The following is a 22,891-nucleotide window of genomic DNA, read 5'->3' as shown; positions in this document are numbered from 1 at the left end:
CGCGTTTACATGCCGCGCGGCACGCCCGATCGATGGAAGCAAAGCCGCGCGGCACGCTCGACGAGAGCCAAGCCGGTGGAAGCGCGGCTTAACGGGTTAATTATCGCGGGGATGCTAATAAGAGCTCGTTGAATAAATAAATCGGCGCACGGACCGGGTTCCCTCACCGGATAAATTGGGGTTTCAGGAGGACCTGGTGGCCCGGCTGACGAGAGAGAAGGCCGAGCAGCTCCGGACGCTGTCCTCGCAGCTGCTGCTGTTCGAGTCGAGGCTCTGCCGGAAGCAGAAGGAGATCGAGGCTAGCTTGACGCAACGGGAGTCCATTATCCTCAGACAGCAGAGGATGATACAGCAATTGCAGAGCAGATTGGCGGAAAGGTCGACCGGGACCAGGGACTCGCCGCCTTGCGACGCCCTCGATAGATTGGACAGCCTCGGTGACGGCGACAGCGCCGTCGTTCTCGAAGAGGCTGCCGACGACCTCGCACCGCCCAGGTACGTAAGACCACCACTCAATAATTCCGTCGAGGAAGAGGCGATCCTATTTCACGGAGCCGCCAAGTTGTCGATAGTTAAACAGCCGCCGCGATCCGAATTCATTTCCCTAAATTATCGAGGCGGATCCGCAGGCCGGCTTATACGGCCACCGAGCCCCAAAGAGGGCTCCCGAGCCGCTGTAATCGCCTTCGATATTTGGCCGGGGCTCGCCCCTCCGAGGCGAAGTCTCCTTTTAACGCGTTTTCCCGGCTTATAACGCTCTTCCGCGCAGACGGGGCTCGCTCGATCGCCGCAGGCAGGCTGACGATTCGAAAATAACCAAGATTAATTCCGCCTTCGTGTGAACTCCGATCATGAAAAACTCGCCGAGGTGCCCCGTCCCGGGGTTAGCCTGCTGAATTTACAATCGGAATTATAATCTCGCGAGACGTTCAGCCTACTTCCGCGTTCGTTTCGCGCGCGCGCGCGCGGCTCTCGGTGCGCGTTAATCGAGTCCCAGGATCATTTTGTAAAGCCGACACTTTTCGAGTAAATCGTGCAAAGCGACCGGAATTTCGGAATAAAACGCAACCTACGCGGTCATCGATACCGGTACCGTTGATTAAGGGCGAATTCTCTCTGCACTCGACAGCTTTCTCCGCTATAGAAATCGCGGAACGCGTTCAAAGTACGCCGACGCAAACGGCTGTTGTAAATATGCAACGGTTAACGAATCGCTGTGGACAAATCGACTTTGAATGTCATGATCGAGCTGAATTCTGGGGTAGATTGTTACGAATAAATCTTCAACGATTCCGAGGTTATTTTGCTGCGGTACAGGGTGTGTATGTTGGTATTACCGCGGACGCTCCAGATACTGCGGTATTTTTTTATGAAAGTAATAAAATTTAACGTTTTATGGTACGCGATCTTCTAAAAACGAATCTCATAATTTGTTACATGTTTAATATTGATCATTTATGACACGTACAAGTAGCAGCAATCGCATTTTAATTCATTTATCGACTTTTCGAAAGGCATTTATATATATATATTTTGGCAATTAATAATAAACCATTCATTTTAGAGAAAGTAATTTATTTTTGGATAAAGTAAGCGTTACTTTGATAAAAAAATTCACATGCGCCGTTACTATTATCTGTTCTTAAATATTATTTACTAACACAGTATTCGGCGCACAGCTTTTACACCATATGCGTACATAACCGCGGTGCTTTACCGCTTAACTGCGTACCTTAACGTTACCACTTCGCATTACGCTTTTTAACGAAATTTCTGCTCCCAGAGATGCAGTAGTTTGATAAAAAATAAGTGTTCAATTTAAATAATAGTAGGAGTAGCTCGAGTTGTCAATTTATTGGCGTAAAAAGTCTTACTTTCTCCGTCAAAGTTCGCCTTCAGAAACCACGGTAATACCTACACTCACGCTAATTTCCTTCTACCCCCGTATACCTCGTAAAACCGCGATCATCTTTATTCAACGGGAAACATCGTCGTCTCCATAAATTCCAAAAACTTCGCTGCCGCGACGATTTAACTCTTTGCACTCGAGCAACGACCCCACGGGACCATTAAAAATTGTTACGTCACGTTTCTAAATAATTTTATCAATCTAGTTTGTTTATATTTAAAGAACTGTTGGATGCGTAACTGTTGCATAAGTCAGAAAATTCACTTCAATACGTATAAAATGCATTAGGTTATATAAAATGGAAGTAGCATGGGTCAGAAAAGCTGTTTGAAATTTTTCGTTAGTTTGGCTTCGAGCGCAAAGGGTTAATTTCGAAGCTGCTTTATATATATATATATATAAAATTTAATATATATATTAAATTTTATATGATTATAATATATAATTATATACAATATTATAATTATTAATATATAATTATAATATATTATTATATAATATACATTTTTTTTTTCGTTAATTAATATATATTATAATAATTATAATTAATATATTAATAATATATTATAATTATATATTATATTAATAACATATATTAACAATAATTATAATATAATAATATATATTTTCGTTAATTTGGCTTCGAGCGCAAAGGGTTAATTTCGAAGCCGCTTTCATCGCTGCGCGAAGAAGCGAGGAGTAGATTCGGAATCGATCCGAGGCGGACATTATTTCCCGGTGAATTCGAGATCGCGTTGCGCGAATAGAACGGTCACGTGTTCGAAGAATGCGTCGAACCGGTGCCGGCAAACCGTCTGATCCCCTCTGTGGACGCCTGTTCGTCCGTGTTGCAGGTTCCGCTCGAACATCACCGACGTGACAGTGATTCGATCGGTATCGGACGCGGTCGAGCCATCCAGCAAGTACTCGTCGATGCGACGATGCAACGGATTCTTAAGGCGACCGGAGATACTGGAGACCGTCTACTCGGTCGAGGAGGACGGGGACAGCGAGAACAATCAGGACCCGTCCGAGTCCACCGAGAACTCCGAGTGCGAGGACCGGCGCTCGAAACACTTGGGAAACGGCAAAGGAAGGCTGCAGGATCTCTACGGCAGCTTCGAGAGACTCGCCCAAGAAGCGGATTCTCCGCCGAGCGAGAGGCCAAGGGACGAGAGCCAGCAGGCGCAGGTGAGAGAGATTTTCTTTCGGCGAGCGTGTTGTTCCCTCGGATAAACAAAGGGTTGCTGCCCCGTAAAAATAAAGGCTCGATCGAATCTCTCCGTTTCGATTCATTTTCAATGGACCGAATCTCTCCGTCCGATACCGGGAATTTTCTTCTAAATACAACGCGACGCGGCGAACATCGAATTCGTGGTATAAATCACTGTTCTTTTTCTTTTTTTATAATGTACGGTTGGTTTACGAAGCACGCGGACGACCGAATTTTCCGATGCTTCGTTTCCATTGTCGAGATCGATTGTTTTGGATAGGAATCGTTTCGTCGGATAATGTAATTCAGCGATAAATAAGAATGCACAGGGTGTCCTAGGTTTTAATGTTCGAAGTATTTCGGTGCAGTAATTTTTCTGAGAAATGTAAGGAGGTCGGGGATTGAAACCAGCGGAGCCGAGACTTTTTTATTTCTAATTGTTTGCCACGACTCGAAGGCGATTCGGAGGCCACGTGGCACGATTCGAAGGCAATTCGGAGATCACGTGACGCGATTCGAAGGCAATTCGAAGGAGAGATGACACGATTCGAAGGCAATTCGAAGGCCACGTGACACGATTCGAAAACAATTCTAAAGCAATTCGGAGGCTACGTGACACGATTCGAAGGCAATTCAGAGGTCACGTGACACGATTCGAAGGCAATTCGGAGGCTATGTGACACGATTCGAAGGCAATTCGGAGGTCAGATGACACGATTCGAAGACAAATCAGAGGCCACGTGACGCGATTCGAAGGCAATTCGGAGGCCAGATGGCACGATCCGAAGACAATTCGGAGACAACATGCCACTATTTCAAGACAATTCGGAGGCCACGTGACACGAATCAAAAGCAATTCGGTGGCAATTCGAAGGCCACGTGACACGAAGTAACTGAATTGAAGTAACTTTTTCCTTAGCAAAAATGCAATCCGCAGCTTCGTTTACGAGTTATTAACGAAAAACACTGACCAATCAGAGGCGAGAGCTCGCCTGGCGCTAGGTGACCGAGCCAATGAGCGGCACCGGGCCTCGTGCGTTCGTCGGCTGGGCCGCCTCGCGCCAGCCAAGCTCGCCTCTCATTGGTCACTAATGTTTTCGTTAATAACTCGTAAACGATGCCTCGGAGAACATTTTCGCAAAGGAAAAAGTTGCTTCGTATCACCTCAGGAATCTACTAGTTCCCCGAAAGTACCATAATTACAGGGCACCCTATATACACACACAGAAAGGTTTAAGTCACCGATTAAATTAAAAAATAAATTCGATGCGATTCATAAATTACGAACGATTCGATTCTCGGTCGATTTTTCAGTTCGCCGACGTCGCGGTGCATCTGCAATTTTTGATATCTCGTATCTCTCGGTCCGTCGTCTCGCGGCGAAACTAGTCCCGTCCTAATTCGAGAGGTTTGCTCCACGTCATTATTTTCGCAACTCGTCCGGTTGGCGCACGGTTCGGTACGAAAGAAAATTCCCGACGTCGGAGGGAGGGCGGGAGGGGACGAGGGGGACAGATCGATCCGGAGTCGGGCAGGACCCGACAGGAAAGATCAACGAGGCGGTCATAATGTATCACGTTGTTTGGTGGCGGTTCGCAGGTCACGTACAACAGGGTAATGAGCAATCACCGATCGGTCACGAAGCCAAAAGACGTGAAGTACAAGAGGATAAACAAAGCGAAGTCGAAAAGCCTGGAGGAGCTGAGGGGACGCCTGAGGACCTGGGTCGAGAAGGGGAACAAGATCGCAATATCTTTCGACCAGTCTTACGCCTGAACAATGTGTACCTCCTTCTTCGAAAGTATATCCGTGTAGATGTTATACATACTTTTACTTTCTCGTTTCTTTCTTTCTTTTCTCTCTCTCTCTCTCTCTTTCTCTTTCTCTCTCTCTCTCTCGGCCGGTCGATCGCGCGTACGATCGCCCCGGCGCGTCTGTGTATGTATTTTCTTTCTCCGTGCAGCAGCGCGCGCGCGCGCGGGCTATCCGCGCGTTCCAACCGGAGGGGAGGGGGAGGGAAATCGAATCGCGTTGTTCCGACGCGGCCGGATCGCCGGCGCGGCGGTGTGTGGTGTATTTTAATTGAAATTCTCATCGCTCCATGTGATATTTACTGTAGTGTCTCGAGAATGAAAATTAGAGAACGTCGCGCGTCGACAATTTCCAACACTTGTGATATATATAAATGATTTTATAGCAACACGACCAGGTTGTCTAGGGTTTAATTAGCGGATTCCGCGCGATCGGGACCGTTCGGCCGATAATTAATTATCGCCGCGAACGGGACGGTTCGGGCGGGACGAGGAAGCGCGGCGCGGGGTCGCGGGGGCGAGAGGCTGGTCGTGGAAAATTGCCGGGGCGAACCCGGTGGACCGGGTGAACCGGGTGAACCGTGAAGGGTTGGGAGGGGAGGGACGATCCTCGGGATCTTGCCGATCGTCTCGCGATTGTCCATCGCCGTTCTCCCGTCGTCCGGCGCCGTACCGCGCGAGCGTGTAACTCTGCCACGGAACCGTGTCGTCGGGGTCGTATACAATCACCGATTCCATCGAGTTCCCTCGGCGGGAACGTAATAAATCGAGCGAATCCTCTCGTTCCACCGTATCTCTAACACTTTCTCCTGCCTCTTCTCTCATCCCTATCTCTCCACTCTCCCTCTCTCTCCCTCTCGTTTTCTCTCTTTCTCTCCTCCTCCTGTTCTCTGTTCTTTCGTTGTTCGGGGAAGGCGTGGGACACATCCAGCCAGGCCGTTTTCGAGCAGCTACACGACACGCGCGCGTCACACGCACCGTTTTCGCCCTTGTATGGTTCCCTTTCGTCAATTACCACCGTGTTTCACTCACGGAAATCGGTTGATCGACGCTTTGATCGCTTTATTGTCCGAACTGCACCAAGATATATTATATATACATATATAAGATGTGTTGCAAGATATATTGTATATCATATATTATTATATTTATATTGTTTATGATATATTATTATATTTATATTGTTTATGATATATTATATATTAATATAATATATTGTTATATTTATATTATTTATAATATATTATATATTAATATAATATAATATATTATTATATTTATATTATTTATAATATATCATATATTGATATAATATAATATAATATTTATAATATATTATTATGTTAAATATGTAATATATAAATATATAAATATAATAATGTATATAATAATACATTAAACATAATAATATATATTATTATATATAATATTATAATATATATATTATTATATTTAATATATTATTACAGTAAATAATAATATATATTATTATATTTAATACATGACTATATTAAATATAATATATATAATATATACAGGCACACATATATCGTTGTACATTCGTTTTCGGAACAGGCAGGGATACGAGGGAAGACCACGACGCGACACCTTTCAACTGTTCGCCGCGTTACTTTACTAACCACATGTGATCGCATCGCGAACAGGCCTCTCAGCTCAATTTTTGTAAACGCTATACATACACGGAGCCGATCGAGCGTCGTCGTAGCCGTAGAACCGCTCTGCGAGTCGCGTCAGCCTTTTTCTCCGCGCGGACGAGCGTCGCGTTAGCGCGTTTCATCAACCCCCTCCCGACGCGTCGAATCGCCGGGGTGGTCCGATCGTCTCTTCGCGTCGCGTCCTCTCTTCTTCAAGGTTCGACGAACGCGCACCGCGAATCGAGCACCGATCTTGGGGCTACCACGTCGATCAACGATACATGCGCCCGTCGTCGCTTTTCTATTCTCGGACTCCGTTGCGGCACGCCCGCCGATCTCGCGCTCCCTCCGTAGCGTCGCGCGCCGCCCCTCGAATCGTCGCCGACGCGAGGCGGCGCCTCCCCTTTCTCCAGCGTCGAACAATCGGCCGCGGCGCGACGTTACGGAGGGAACGCGTCCCCGCGTCCGTCGATCCGTCCGGCCGGGACAATCGAGATTTTGTACCATATCGAGATATGACTCGAGCGAACGCTCTCTCCTCGCCGTTCGGAGATCGAAGAGGGTACAAACTCTCGTTTCGGAGCGACGATCGGAGCGTTTTCGGCTCGACGAATATATTCTGTTACGTAATTGTTCCGGCCGGAACGATCGACGGATCGCGCAGCAAGGATCGCGATCGAGACGATCGATGCGCGCGACGCGTTTCTCTGGCCATCCGACGGCAATTTTGTCCTGTCGGGATGTACCAGTGGGTGGGGGAGGTGAAAAAATAATAGAGTTCCATTCCGGTGCAATCAGAATCGTGCGCGAGACACGCGAGCCAACACTTCGCGGCGTGTAATATTTTTCGATCTGTCTATACATACATAACATACATCGTATCGGATGCTGTTTGATAAACAGGAAATTCTCTCGAGTAGACAAGCGAGAGACGCGTTACGCAGGATAATCGCACGCGTCCACTGACGTTTTTTCCCGCGCCGTCTGGGACGGGAGAATCTAATCTGCACCCTCGCGCACCCTCTTTCTTTCTTTCTCCCTCTCGAACTTTTTCTCTTCTCCTCGTCCCTCTTACGCGGGTACCTGTTTTGTTTACTCTTCGAACTACGATAGAAGCTTTCTCAATTTCCGCGTTCCGTTCGAGACGAGGGTTTCTCTTCCCTTCGCCTTTTTTTTTAACGCGTTCTCTCCTCCGCCGTTGTCTCTGAATCGTGCGCGCGAATCCGCGCGCGTTCCTCGAACGGAAAAGGGTACAAGAAAAAACTATCGACAATCCCCTGTCTTACACTATATATATAAATATATATATATAACACGGACGAGAAATACGTATATATTGTATTTAGGAGCGGAGCTAAAAAGAAGAGGAAAAAAAAACACACCGGCGAAAGTTCTTTTGTAAATAAAACAAACAAACAAAAAAAAAGCGAAAGGATCCATGTAATATTTTCCATTAATTAACGTTAAGCGCGCTCCTCGATGAATGAAACGATGGGAAGATTATTTGTGTAGATAAGTCGCGTTTACCGAGGATAATAAATTTTAACGATAGAGAATCGAGTTTTATGTTCCTGCAAGGCTGCATGTAACAGCCACCAACAGATCTCGTGCATAATATATTTGCGCGCTTATAAATGCATATACGTATAAATAAAAATGCATATAAAAAATATATATATATATATATTAAAAGTCTACTATGAAAACGAAAGAGTGAAAAAACATACAAAGATGACGTCGTGGAAATGGGAACCGCCCAAGTGTTGTTCTCTTATTTCCCGCGTTCGGTTCGCGCATGTGTAAGTATACACGTGGACAGACGCCACGGACTGGCGCGCAAAAAGAAAGTCGATCGTTATTTTAATTTATGTAAAACAATAACGTCTATACACCGTCGCTTTCTTAGGAACTTAGTAGACTGCTACCAATATTAATAATTACCGCATTATTATTTTAATTATTATAAAATCTCAAATAAATTATAATGCCCTAACACACAGCTTGTCGATTACTGTCCTTCCCCCTGATTTCCTTAAGGTAAAGTACTCGTAAGATTATATATTATATATATTATATATATTTATATTAAGGTAAATATATTATAATTATATTAATATAATAATATTAATTTTATTTAACCATAATTATATTTTAATTATATTAATTTTATTTTACCATAATTATATTTTAATTATATTATATTAAGGTAAAATACTCGTAAAATTATATATTATATATATTATACGAGAATAGAATATTCTACGGGTGCAAAAATGTCCAAGAGACTCTATTTACATCTAATATCGTTTACCAAAAGATTATCGACTGTCGGAAATACAAGAAGAGAATGCAAGTTTGAAAATAGCGCCATTTGTGACGAGTGGTGTCGCCTGTGGTGAAATTTTCAACTAAAATTAAGGGGTCCGTACAGCGCCAATTCGCGCAGTGGCAAAACGCTCAAACTGTTATACAAATTTATCGGCAGAGTAAAAAGATCTTGGGAAATGCATAGTGGCGCCATCTGCCGTTTCGAATAAATAACCGCTGTCGATAATTCGGCAAGTAAGTACGTTATTTCACCGCTATATCTAGTGGCGCTGTTCTTATTTACATAGTGCGAAGATGCAGAGCAATCACTGCGTACATATTTCTTATTATTAATTAAGTAAGTCGTCGTTGTACGAGAGACACAACAAATACCGGTTTCGTTCTGACATCTTTTCATTGTTATAAAACGATTGTAAAATAGAATAATAATTGCAATATGCATAGTTTTTCTAAAAGAATATGAATGCAAGCTTCAGCTCTGTTTTTCAAATTTTTTACAGCAACAATGCTATAAAATGATTGCTTGCTGCCCCAGTTAACAAGTACTGGAATGGGTGACTTAACAACATTTTGTAGATTCATAAAGTAGAAACCATTAGGTAAAACGTAGCTTACGAGTTGTCGAGGGTGTTGATAATTGTACAAATGATTGCCGTTTCAAGATGTTCTCAAATACGTACGGGGCGAAAAGTACAAGTCGAATATCGCACCAAGTGTCTCGGATGAAGCGCCAAACAAACTTGTTTCGCTCTCTTGTTCACCCGCCACTTCCTCTCTTCGTCTAAAACTGTGGAGGCAGCACTGTTTAGCTGCGAAGCGTCAACCAATCAGGGAAGAAGAGCAGTTTCTATACCTGCTTTATAATAGTATGCCGGTTGCCCCCGCATCGGTTTACTACGGTGAGGCATTACTGTAACGTAATTTATGTAACGAAATCTGTACAGCATCTGTAAACCTGCTGAATCCGTAAAGTCGCAAAAGTCAGACGTCGATAAATTTTTATCCGTAATATGTATTTATTAACGTAAGTTTCATAATACGTATTTTTCTTTAAGTTTATTTATACGAGAGCGGATATAAACATCCATGCCCCGCGTTTTCGGCACACTAATATGACAACTTATAGATTGCAGCTGTTGCGTAAATATTTAATAATAAACTCAATTATTACAAGAGAATCGAAGATTGAAGTTGATTTAATAATTACGATATTAATGCAGTCTCGAGTTTCGGCCCTGGCAGCGCTACAGGTGAACTCGATTTGAACTCCGTCGGCTTTTCATATTTATTGATCGAGCTTCCGCAGAATAAAGCCGGAGACTATGGCTGTCAAACAAAAGTTACACTGACTCTATCGAACGTAACCGAGTACTTTAATTAATAGCATATAATCGAGGTTGGTGTACTGGGTTATTGCTCGTATAAAAACACTGTTGTACACTATATAAATTTACTAATTTTCCGGCGTATAAATATGTTGCTTGTAATATTTCTGGGCGTGGCAGGATTCGTTGCAAATAGACTCTTTATAAACAATTATTACATTACATTGTAAATTTTCTTGATATCTCCGAAACATTTTTCAATGCTTCTGCAACCGTATTTCGTTCATTTCTATCTTAAATTACGATTTATGTAGTCTACAATGTTTTTACGATTTTGAGGTTAAGCGGTTCGAATAAAAGTGAATCGCATAAATTATGCAGAACTCCGATTCCACGTTTTCCAGTTCCTAGGTTTTAAGAAGTTCTATGTTTTCAGATGTAGCAATAAAAATTGCAAGAAATTAATACTGTTCCATTACAAATGACTGAATAAAGAGGTACTGGAACAGCGAACATGGAGAAAAGAGGAAGCGCAGAGCTCTTGAACGTGGAGCAAAACAATTCTAAAAATGCTAGCTCAGATTCCCTTAACTCAGATAGTAAGAGCAGCTCGCTCAATTCCAAAATGGGTCAAGAATCGGTAACGCAACAATTCATATAACCAAACTGGGTCTTTTACTAACATGCCTCTCTGTCGATCTAACTATGCAAAGATTCCACCTTCTTTAGGAAAGCTGGGAAAAAGCATCTCATTCCAAAAGTTTTTCCTCAAGCTCTACTTCAACAGATAATAATATTGTTTCTGCTTTAGAAACTAGAAAAGAGAATCAAGTGAAAGTGAGTTGGTCCGAGACGCGCAAAATCAATGTAGCTTTAATTTTTATTTCAACAACTTTTGTGCCGCTAGAATTTATTTCACCGATTTGATATGCTTTGTCCTTTTATTTCAAGATTCTGTTTTCCACTTTTACTTTACTTAAGAAGAACGTACAGAATGAGTCCCGCAAAACACCTGAATATTCTAGTTACTATCGAAGATAGAATAAAATATCAAAGACAATCTTTAAAAAAACCTTGACGATAACTTCTTCTACCTTTAGTAGTAGCAGAAATATTTAGCTATCCTGTTTTGTAGAATTCAATCTGTATAACCAAGTGAAACGAACGATCTAAATATTAACATTTGAATCTACCTTTGCAGAATTTGTCTAGTGGAGATGCAGGTCCTACACTCCTGAACGGAGAAAGGATGCAGGGCATAGCTCACGAGGTAACATATCTGTGCCCCTATTCAGGACCAGCTAGAGGAATTCTTAGCGTCACAAATTACAAGCTCCACTTTCGAAGCACCGACCGCGAAACACCGTATGTCGTTGAAGTGCCTCTGGGTGTGGTAAGCAGAATCGAGAAGGTCGGCGGAGCGTCTAGCAGGAGAGAGAATTCCTATGGAATCGAAGCGTTCTGCAAGGACATGCGGAATCTCAGATTTGCTCACAAGCAGGAGAATCATTCGCGAAGAGATGTTTTCGAGAAGCTCCAACAGTATTCATTCCCGTTGTCTCATAAGCTACCGTTATTTGCCTTCGAATACTCTGAAACGTTCCCCGAAAACGGCTGGAACGTGTACGAGCCCATAGCAGAGTTGAAGAGAATGGTAACTGTGTTGGCAAACAATCATAACGCTTCACCCGCATCAGCAACTAATCGGAGAGTATCATTTCTAGGGCGTGAACAATGATATGTGGAAAATATCAAAGATCAACGACACGTACTCTATATGCGACAGCTACCCAGCGGTGTGGGCAGTGCCTACGGCGGCGACCGATGAAGATCTACAAGCATCCGCGGCCTTCAGGAGCAAAGGAAGACTTCCGGTGCTGTCGTGGATTCATCCGGAGAGTCAGGCAACGATCACCCGTTGTGCCCAGCCACTGGTGGGCGTAGGTGGCAAAAGGAGTCGCGAGGACGAAAGATACGTTCAACTGATCATGGACGCAAACGCGCAGAGTCACAAATTATTTATTATGGACGCTCGGCCGATGCCTAACGCGGTGGCGAATAAGGCGAAGGGTGGAGGCTATGAGAACGAAGACGCTTATCAGAACGCGGAGCTAGTGTTTTTAGACATTCCTAATATTCACGTGATGAGGGAAAGCCTTAGAAAAGTGAAAGGTATTCGTTCGTGTTCTAAATGATCGTCTGGCATGGACGGCGGGAATTACTAGCGCAATTAACCAAATTTATGACTCCGACCGAGCTCGCGCGTCCACGACGACGACGACCCTACCATTGATCTTAATTACCTTTCAGAATTATGCTTTCCAAAGATCGATGAAGCGAGATGGTTGTCGGGAATAGAATCCACCGTTTGGCTGAAACATATCAAGTACGTGCTCGCAGGAGCGCTGAAGATAGTGGACAAAGTCGACAATCACAAGACGTCGGTGCTGGTGCACTGTTCCGACGGCTGGGACAGAACGGCGCAGGTAATTACAACGTATCACGTAATTGCCGGATATAAGATACGTGTAGTTTAATGTTTGTCAATGTTTGCAGCTCACAGCTCTTGCCATGTTAATGTTAGATCCGTATTACAGAACTATCAAAGGTTTTGAGGTTCTTATAGAAAAGGAGTGGCTGAGTTTCGGCCACAAATTCCAACAGGTGCGAACAGACCGAATCGCCAATAAATTTATCAAAGCTTTAATTCGACTCGTGTGATGTGTTCTAATCGCGAGGACGTTGTCTTCAGAGGATCGGCCACGGCGACGAGCACCACAGCGACGCGGACAGGTCCCCGGTGTTCTTGCAGTTCATGGACTGCGTGTGGCAAATCAGCCGTCAGTTGCCGAACGCGTTGGAGTTCAACGAACATTTTCTTATCACTATACTCGACCATCTGTACTCCTGCAGATTCGGCACGTTTTTATACAGCAGGCAGGTGTTGCGCGCGACTGTATGCAACGGTAGGAACAACGAACTTATATAGGACCAAACGCTGATCATTGCCATAACGTTCACAGCGAACGCGAGAGGGTACAGGCTCAAGTAAAGCAGAAAACCGTCTCGTTGTGGTCGTACACAAACAGTCAATTATCACTGTATCAAAACCCCCTGTACTGGTCACAGCCGACCTACCAACCGGTTCTGCTGCCGATAGCTAGCATGAGGTACATAAGGCCCTGGAAGAGCGTGTACTGCAGATGGAATCCTAGTATGCGACAACAGGTTCGTAAAACTTAAAAGAGATTTCGTTTATTTACAATGATTCGATTTTGTCAAATTTTGTACTATGATCTAGAGTTTTTTTTTTCGTTCTTAAATTTGTATCGTATTATCCTCCTGCCTCATAGGATCCCGTTTATCAACGAACGAGGGAACTTCTAGTCTTGAACGAGCAACTGGAGAAACAGCTCGAGGAGGGTCGGCGCGAGCAAGCTTCCCGCGCGAACCGATCGCTGACTTCGCCGGCGCCGCCCAGACTGCATTCCCCGGTTCACTCATAGTTGACTTCACCCGTCCTCTAACGATTTGTAGTTATTGTAAAACGTGCCTCTCAAATGCTTCCTTCTCGCTCCCCTCGCCGGAGCCAGCGGCGGGCACCGTTCGACTAAAAGAACTTCGCAATCGCTGTGTATATTACGCTCGTTGATAAAGGAGAAAGAAAGGGAACGCAAGACGTTTACGAATGTTGCGCAAATTCACTGTCTACGGGCCTGTCCTCCTTCCCAATTGATCGTGGAATGTAGGAAACACGCGGACTCCTGGAGAAAAAGAGACCATCGGGTCAGTCGATACACGCGTTGTGCATTCCCCGGTTTGCGTTTCGACATGTAACTTTCGGAAACCTGGTTTCCGGCTCGCCAATGTTGGCCGAGCTAGTAGCGTCTCGTGTACGTACTCATTTCCTCATTTTCTGATTCGACAGAACCCTCAACAGATTTATGGCAGGCGCCTCCGCGATCAACGAGAGAACCGTGCTGCAGATGTACGTGATCACTATCATTCCGATGGCCATGTTACCCTAAGAAAAGAAAAGGAAACGAGACGTTAACCGTTGGTCCGTTCGATTAGTTGTGGTTCGGTCAACTGAAAATGTTGCAATTTACCGTTGATAGTATATCGAAGTAATGCGGATACTTATTGTTCAAGTTCATCGAGCTGATGATGAACGGGTTCGCGAGGTAAGCGCAGAACGTGAGCCTGCTCAGTGGTATGAACAGCTTGAACGACAGGATCTTGTTCACGATACCTGCGAGAAGCAAAGAGCTAGAGGATCGAACGAACCTTCTATTATTGAACGAGCAAGCATTCGAATTACCTCCGTTGTTCGTGACGCACGCGAACGTCAGCCACGCTATGCCGATGCCCCAAAATGTTCTGGACAATGAGGTGTAGATAACGCTCCCGTAGATCGGCAGATCTCTTTGCACTCCGGTGAAAAGGATCCCGCAGTTGCACAGAATGCTGAGAGTCCAACCGATCGTTCGGTCCCTCTGAATTGTCAATATTAATCTTAATAATGATTTTAATAAATTTGCATACCGACGATTACTGAACGTTTACTGATCCCAGCGGACCTTCGATATCTCACGGAACCCGCGCGAAATTATATCGGAGAGAAAAATGGAGCATAATATCCATTGTTTACCGTCGAAAGCTGCACTTTGTAGTTCAACTTATCGATGATGAGCGCGGCGGCTATTCCTATAAGGAACGGTCCGATCCTGAGCCAAGGACGAATGTACAATTCTGTCAGCGTCCTGTGCACAGCGTCTACCCTGAAGAGAAGCAATTAGAAGAACACGGTTGGTCAGAAGGAAGATCGACTGCCGAGCGAGAGGATACCCCGGATACTTACGAAGGAACATAATCGAGGGCGTACGCCGTATACCCGTTCGTTACTATACAGACGAGCAACGTTAGACTGCCCAAAGCGAGAGCGACGTAGGATCGCCTGGAACAATTCGTCGAAAGTTCAAGATCATTCAAGTTTCGAGCTCACGGATACAGCAAGCAGAAGAGAATCGCTTACCAGATGTACAGCATCAGCAGAATTGTGGCGAACACGAAGAACTGCATGTCGTTGGCCACGTACCAGCTCCAGCTGAGGCACTGAAACAAGAACAGACACCGTGCGAATCGTCGCGCTCCTCAGGCTTTCGAATAAAACGCGAAGTGTCCGGCGACAAATGAACAACGCGCGTCCGTTTGCGCCGGATACTATCGTTCGCAGTACCAGTTCATCCCACGAGTAGAAATTGTTGATGTAGAGCAGATTCCGCCACCAGTATTTGGAACAATAGTAGCTCGGCTCCTCGTAGATCTGGTAACTCGAGGTCTTGGAGTAGTAATCATAGTTCAATATCGCGAGCAGTATCACGGTCAGGTACGTTGGCGTGAGTCTGAAAAGACCGATAAGAGACGTTCAGGAAGCCGTTTTCCCTTTCCAACGCCGCGGCTGTTTTGGTTTCGCTGCCTAATTTTACCTAATGAATCGTTTGACGGTTTGCAGGGAGATCTGCAGCGCGCACAGTCCGGGATTCAGAACCGGTTTTTCCTTGCGCATCACCTTCATGAACATGAAGCTTATCAGGAACCCGCTTATGCAGAGGAACGTGTCCACGGAGTACGTAGCGTTGCTGATTATCTGCAGGAAAAGCTCGTCGGTGTACATCACGCCCAACGACGTGTTCGCTGAAACAACAATGAACTACCCGTTAGCGCCGAACGATCCAACGACCGGCTATATAGCCGTCGAACAATCCCGCCGATCGTCGTCGACTCCCTCACCCATGTAATTGTTGCTGAAGTACGCGGCGTGCACGAAAATGATCCACGACATGCTCAAGAACTTGATACCGTGCAGCGCCGGCACCGAGTCCCTTCCAGTTTCCAAATTGAAGATCTGCTTCGCGTTCGAATACGCGGAGAAGCATATCAGAAGCTTCTCCTTCATGCTCTGCGGCTTGTGCTCCTCCAACGAGATGTTTTCCGTTTCCGGCTCGTGTTTCGCTTCCACGTCGTTCTTCAGATCTGCGTCGATTCGATTGTCTTTAGATCTGTCTGTCGTCGTGCGCGAGAAGGATCGACGGACAGGATCGAGGAATTATATCTAATTATGTCTAAATTACATCTAAATTATATTTAGATTATATTATATTATATTAATATATTATATTAATATATGTAATAATATATAATAATATATAATATAATATAATATATATAATAATATAATATTATATTATATATATTATATCTAGGTCCTATCTGGTCAAGCGTTGACGAGAAGGAAATAGGTTCGTGATTCGCGGGGTAAATTGGTGAATCTGGCGATCGAGGGACGCATTCGTGCTCACCGGCAGTGTTATTGTTCTCGAACGTGAGGAAGTCCCTCTTCTTCAACAGCCGTTTTTGGTAAACCATTACGTCGTACACCGTGGCGAACACGACCAGGCCAATGCTCAGCAACAATACAAATCTGCGAGCAAACGGATCGACGCGTGTCAATATTATTTATTATTCTCGGTGGATTGCGCAAGATTAAAAGACTCTTTTGCATTTTCGTCACGGGCGCGAGCGGATCCGTGCAGGCAACGGAAAACCTCGAGGAGTATGTATTTGGAAACCGATTACGCGGAGATCTCGCGGATTTCGTCGTCGACGATGACGACGACGACGACGAACGTAACATATCGAATCAGGAGGCGGGACTCTCGTTACGGATTCTTGCAAAATTGATCCGGGAGATCGTTAATGGATATCGTTATCGTAATCGATTACGTTCGGGTACGCACATGATTAACATCTTCGGACCGCTCAACAGCCATTGATAATCGTTCGTCACATCGGACACCTTGACCAACATAAAGTCCGCGCGGTACAGCTGCCCAATTAGGAGTGTCCTATCACGGAAGATCTTCTCTATGATTAGCCTTAACTCGTTCGCGGTGCAGGTGGATGGCAAGCATAATCCCAGCACCATTCTTTCCTGAAACACCACGTGACAATGAGCCGAGATGCTCGAGGATTGAGCCAGGGCTCTAAGGGTTGCAGAACATCCTTCTTTACTTGTCTTCGATTCTTCGAAGGACTATCGATTTAACATGTTCTCGCTTGATTCGAATCGGTAAACCTGATCCAGTAAACCTGGATCATTGTCATTAGATTGCCGGATCGAATCAGTTTGGCTCATTTACGATTTTATTGCTATATTTATATACTTATATATATTATTTATTATTTATATATTCATTTATTATTTGTATATTTATTTATATATTTATCTTATATATATATTATTATATAATAATATATAATATATATTATTAATTATATATGTTATTTAAGTTTTTGTATAGATACAAAAATTCAAATAATGTTTTTGAAAACGTATGTTGGTCATAATTCTGTTAAAAATCAACATACGTTTTAAAAAACATTATTCAAGTCTTTCCGTATAGCAATAAAGTGGTAAATGAGTTAAATTAACTCGCTCCGGCTGTCTAGTGTTATGCACATTACGATATATTAAATTCATTTCGAAGGATTTTAAATTGTAGATGTAGCTTAGAGGCAGGCTAAGTGATAGTTTATTCGTAAAAACTTCTGCAACTCATCATGAGCATACATTAGTCACGAAGATGGGGGTATTCATGCGAGTAAGAGGCTGACTAATGCAATGAGTATCGATTAGGATGTCCAGTTTTTTTTTTGCGATACGCGCTGTTGTAACGCAAAAGATCGATACATTAATATTTCTTCCTGCTGCCAATTAGGCCTCCGTTTTTCAGGAATTTTACACCTTATTTCGAGTACTCCTAACGCACCGATTCCCAAAATGTATCATTTGCGTGTCACACGCTATAATTAACGGGACATCGAACGTGCAAGGCTTCGGCAAAAATAGAATTTCCACGTTATTCTACACGAAAAGAAATGCCGTTTCAGCGATTTTCTAGAGGAAGTTTTGTTTCACGCATATATTGCGTGCGTATTTCGCACACAATGTGAGGAAACATTAAAGTAATCAAAGCAGGATAGTGGAGCCGGTTACTGTGAGGTAACCGGCTTTGGTTCGTTTTCAGGTACAATTTATTTTATATTCATCGAATAAGTATATTACGTTTTTTTTTCATTGAAAAATAAACGAAATGAAAGAATACAGAATATGCAAAAATTTAATATGTCTTATTCGATAAATGTAAAATTAATTATACCGGAGAACAAACCAAAGGCGCAGGCAATTGGTCACCCCTCAGCAAACTGGCTCCCCTATCTTACGCTCTTTTCATGGAAGATAATATTGGTTTCTGGTATTATTTTCTGGGATTATTTAAATAATGTCTACGTTTGCTTCCCGTTATGTATAAACATTTCAACAGAATTAAACGGTAAATATTTTTTCCGTCCAATAGATGTTCAGATAATTATAAAACCTTGAAAATTAGGATGGTCTAAAAGCTAGAGCTGATATGTATATACTAATGTATACTAATATGTATATATACTAATATATATACTAATATATGTACATACTAATGTATACTAATATGTATATATACTAATGTATACTAATATGTATATACTAATGGCGGGCGGGAGTCCGAGATTTCGGGTTAAAATCGGGTCGGATATGTGTGTTTACAAATCGAGACATTTCGTGGAAACATAAGTACGGTAATTTCTCCCGGAAATGTTCGAAGGTCGGAAATGAAAAATTAGAATAAAGGAATACTAAGTCAAGATCCTTCGAGCCTCGTTTTTATAGAAACTCGAGACAGTCGGCAAAAAAAGGCAGCGACCCGCATGCTTGGTGTACATTAATATAAACACACAGCGATGCTGGAAGAAAAACAATGACCTAACTTTTTCATTTCTAATTTTTTTGCCACGATTCGAAGGCAATCTGGATGCCACGATGCGACGGTCACGTACCTTGTAGCTTCGCGTCGCGTGCCGCATCACACGCTTAGTCGACTCCGCCGATCCTTAGCATCGACGTACCAATAAATTGCATATGCGTAGAACTGGCACAGGGAAATTCAGAGCAACCCGAAATTTGGCATTTCCGGGAGAAATTACTGTATGAGAAAATTACCGAAAAAGTATATAGAAAAATACTTGTGTCAGATAACAGCTAATGAAAAACTAATGAAGAGAAAGGAAATAATGAAATGTCTAAATATGTCTCCCTGATCCCATATCAGAATTTCGGGCACCCGAAAGTTTCGGGTCCCGAGCCGACCCGAGCCGATCAATGGCAAACCCGAGCCGAGGCTCGCTGCCCAAAATTTCTGGTACTCGTACACCACCCCTCGCAACTACTAACAGAAGCAAACGACCAAATATTACCAATTTTTTCCAACGTTCTATATAAACCGGATATATTAGATCATTAAGCATAAAATATCCGATTTTGAAACTGATATAGGTTTGATTCGTTATATCTCGGGCCTTGCTCTCAGGTCGCCCGCGTGGTTCATTTTGGACATTAAAATCTCCAGATCGGATTTTTTCAAACCATCGACGTACTCTATACGTTCATTAGCCACATTAACATTTCGATTTGTCTGCGCTGCATTAGTTCCACGACGGAACTCATATACGAAAATAACGGAAATTTTTGACTTATCCATGGCTTAGAATATTTAACCCTCAGCCGACAATAACCCTTTGCACTCGAATGCACCCTTTGCGACTCTCTGGCGCCATTAAAAACTGTTACGTCACGTGCCAAAATAATTGTATCAATCAAATCTGTTTATATTTAAGAAGCCGTCGAAAGCGTAACAGTTGGTCACAATATTTAATCTCATATGCATAAAATGCACTAGGTCATGTAAAGTGGAAAAACCGTGGGTCGGAGAAGCTGTTTAAAATTGTCCGTTAATTCGGCTTCGAGCGCAAAGGGTTAAAAATAAAATAGCGCGTCTTAAAGGCCAGATGACGTATCCCTTCTCACTGCAAAAGAAAAAAGAACAAAGAACGATCGAACTGAAATATCGGAAACACAGGATGCCAAACATGATGCTTCAGGTAACCGGACATTTCATACTTAATTACCTAATAATTAACCTTACCTCGCCGTGAATCCCAATATGATACTGCCACGTGCTGTTGTGCAGGAACCTGGCGACATAGTACTGCACCTTGAACGGAGGGAACTCGGTCTCGGGGTCCCGATAGATCGAAGCATTCTTCTTGTATCTCGTGGACAGCGGCAGCATCCTCTTGTCGTTGATGTAATCGCACCCCAGCCGACTGCCCGGCCAGAAGTTGTTCCCGATCGTGAACCCGGCCCCGGGACTTCCGCTGACGTCCAGAACTTCGGAAACAAACAATGTGCTTTATAATCCACGACCGACAGGGTCCCGCCGAAACGGTGTCAGCCGCGACTCTGTCAAACCGATCGCGAGATCCGAGAGCACATCGAATCACGAAAGTCGGTGGTCGCGTTGAAACTCGTCCGGAAACCTCGGCGTTTCGCCGAGGCGAAAATTCTACGGTTTCCGGGGCGCCCAGACGTTTTACAGCCGAACAACGAGGCTTTTGTGAGAGAGAAACTCTCCGTCGACCCGAAAATGACGTGGAAATGGCATGGAAACGTCGGCGTTTCGCCGAGGCGATCCGGAAAAACGGTTTCCGGGGCGCTCAGACGTTTTACAGCAGAAAAACGAGGCTTTTGCGAGAGAGAAATTCTCCGTCGATCCGAAAATGACATGAAAATGATACGGAAACGACGGCGTTTCGTCGAGGCGATCCGGAAAAACGGTTTCCGGGGCGCCGAAAAGTTTTACAGCCGAACAACGAGGCTTTTGCGAGAGAGAAATTCTCCGTCGATCCGAAAATGATATGAAAATAGCATGGAAATCTCGGCGTTTCGCCGAGGCGATCCGGAAAGACGAGGCTTTTGCGAAAGAGAAATTCTCCTTCGACTCGAGAATGACATGAAAATGTAATGAAAATGGCGTGAAAAGCGAGCTGGTGGCGATCTCGTTCGCGAAAGCCTTGTACCGTTTCAACATCGCATCCTTGTTCCCGTGAAAACCGCGGATCATACCGGCGCGGACCGGATAGTTTCTTGCGCAACGCGATTAAAACGACGATCGATCTATCTATCTATCAGACGGTCCCTACGAAAAGACGAGAAGGATCTTGTCGCGTAATCGCGAGTCGCGGGGCCCACGTTTGATACTGCTCGCGATATTGAATTATGTTTACTACTCTAAGACCTCGAGTCACGAGATTGTCGAGCAGCCGAGCTACTATTGTCCCAAATACTGCTGGAGTAATCTGCTCTACATCGACAAATTCTACTCGCGGGCCGAGAACTACGGTACTGCAAACGATAATAAGTCCCTACGAAAAGTCGGGGAGGATCTTGCCGCGTAATCGCGAGACGGCGGGGCCCGCGTCCGCGAGCGTTGCACAAGCGGCGGTTCGAACGCGTTATCGGGCCGAATTATCCGACGGCGTAACCGCCTCTCTGTGTACACGGGAACGGAAACGAGCCTATTACGAAACAGGCCGTCGCGCATTCCGTCTCGTTTCGTTTGGCTCCGAAGTTTCCGCAAGGTTTTCTATTTTCTCCGCTTCGACCGTCTCTTCGTCGATACTTCGCCTATCACCGCGGGATCTGGCGCCTCGGCGAAATACGGGTTTCCCTGTGCCACGAGAGAGCCGGTCCGACGACGACGACGACAACGACGACGGTGACAGTGACGACGACTTATCGGTAATCTATCGGCGACAGAGACTGTCCGATTGGAAATCGGAGAAAGCGGCAATATATTCGGCTACTAACGTCTCATGGCCCAAAAGACGTTAGCGTCGATGGCGTCTCGCAGCTGTTGCATCTCGGCGCGACACTGCGTGCTGTTCAGAAGGTTCAGATTGTTCAGGACCGTGTACAATGGCATGGTCTCGACCATGACTTCGCGGTTCGACGCGACGGCCGGGCTGGCGCGGCACCCCAGCAAGCAGACCGCCGCTACCAGCAACACCTTCCCGTAGCAATTCATGTTTCGTTGATCGTGTGTACGACACCCGTGTTGTCACTGTTATCGATTGTCACTGAGAACTGTACAGCATGTCCCCCGTATAATGGTGAACGACGCGAATGCATTCGCGGTGACCGGCTGCGAGAGTTCTCTTGGTCCCGGTGGGGCCAACGGAGCTGACGGTTTCGCGGACCACGGAGGACTGAAGTTCCCCTGATCGGGATCGGGGTTGAAAACCGATGCCGAATCGCCCGCGGACGCTCCCGGATCGGCGACGACGACGTCTACGCGCCGCTTTGGCCACGGGCGCGCGATCTCGGAACAGACAAACCGTGGACGACGACGACGACGAGGAGGAGGGGGCCACGATTTATTTGCATGAGAGCACGCCGCAACCAAGGAGATACCACGACCGAACGGGAAAGGACTGCTGCCGTGCAGGAGAAGTAATCACAGAATCCGAATGGAAAGCAAACCGTCCCGTCCCGTCCTCGTGGCCTGCGTCGTCATCCGCCGGCGTCGTCGTACCTTTGATGTCGGCCCGCGCGCGTCTCCCAAACCCCACCATGCCGGCGACCGTCCCAACTTGTTTCGTTACCGTGCCGTTCCTTCGCCGGACGATCATTATTCCCGCCGGTTTGCCCG

General features: G+C 44.8%; 3 protein-coding genes across 7 annotated transcripts in view; 2 read left to right on the top strand and 1 right to left on the bottom strand.

The window, feature by feature from the left end:
* Positions 1-8,583, top strand: part of LOC117217906 (uncharacterized) — a 224,668-nt gene extending 216,085 nt beyond the window's left edge. For both annotated transcript variants that reach the window (XM_033465768.2, XM_033465767.2), the window contains 3 exons: positions 188-495; positions 2,764-3,100; positions 4,722-8,583. In XM_033465768.2, the coding sequence (XP_033321659.1) occupies positions 188-495; positions 2,764-3,100; positions 4,722-4,898 (822 nt within the window). In that variant the 3' untranslated portion in view covers positions 4,899-8,583. The remainder of the gene's footprint in view (positions 1-187; positions 496-2,763; positions 3,101-4,721) is intronic.
* A 1,201-nt stretch (positions 8,584-9,784) lies between these two features.
* mtm (phosphatidylinositol-3-phosphate phosphatase) lies at positions 9,785-13,926 on the top strand. Of its 4 annotated transcripts, none has more exons than XM_076525397.1 (10): positions 9,785-9,940; positions 10,043-10,312; positions 10,678-10,881; positions 10,971-11,108; positions 11,443-11,895; positions 11,966-12,413; positions 12,552-12,727; positions 12,798-12,905; positions 12,994-13,178; positions 13,265-13,926. In XM_076525397.1, the coding sequence occupies exons 3-10, from the start codon at positions 10,756-10,758 to the stop codon at positions 13,482-13,484; spliced, it is 1,854 nt and encodes a 617-aa protein (XP_076381512.1). In that variant the 5' UTR covers positions 9,785-9,940; positions 10,043-10,312; positions 10,678-10,755; the 3' UTR covers positions 13,485-13,926. The 4 variants fall into 4 exon arrangements, with proteins under 4 accessions (XP_076381512.1, XP_076381517.1, XP_076381524.1 ...); XM_076525402.1 differs by having other exon boundaries at positions 9,786-9,940; positions 10,971-11,078; XM_076525411.1 differs by lacking the exon at positions 9,785-9,940 and having other exon boundaries at positions 10,050-10,312; positions 10,971-11,078; positions 13,265-13,469; positions 13,595-13,926.
* On the bottom strand, positions 13,475-22,649 carry LOC117217937 (nose resistant to fluoxetine protein 6). The gene is made up of 14 exons (XM_033465848.2): positions 22,051-22,649; positions 20,327-20,571; positions 17,042-17,235; positions 16,604-16,725; positions 16,035-16,277; positions 15,731-15,938; positions 15,481-15,646; positions 15,277-15,356; positions 15,103-15,198; positions 14,893-15,022; positions 14,563-14,737; positions 14,351-14,493; positions 14,143-14,265; positions 13,475-14,005 (listed from the first exon to the last, which is right to left on the bottom strand). The coding sequence occupies exons 1-13, from the start codon at positions 22,265-22,267 to the stop codon at positions 14,143-14,145; spliced, it is 2,142 nt and encodes a 713-aa protein (XP_033321739.2). The 5' UTR covers positions 22,268-22,649; the 3' UTR covers positions 13,475-14,005.
* Positions 22,650-22,891: the final 242 nt, after the last annotated feature.

Source organism: Megalopta genalis, chromosome 1 (genome assembly GCF_051020955.1).
Source record: "Megalopta genalis isolate 19385.01 chromosome 1, iyMegGena1_principal, whole genome shotgun sequence".
Taxonomy (NCBI): Eukaryota; Metazoa; Arthropoda; class Insecta; order Hymenoptera; family Halictidae; genus Megalopta; species Megalopta genalis.
This window is presented reverse-complemented; position numbering and strand designations above follow the sequence as displayed.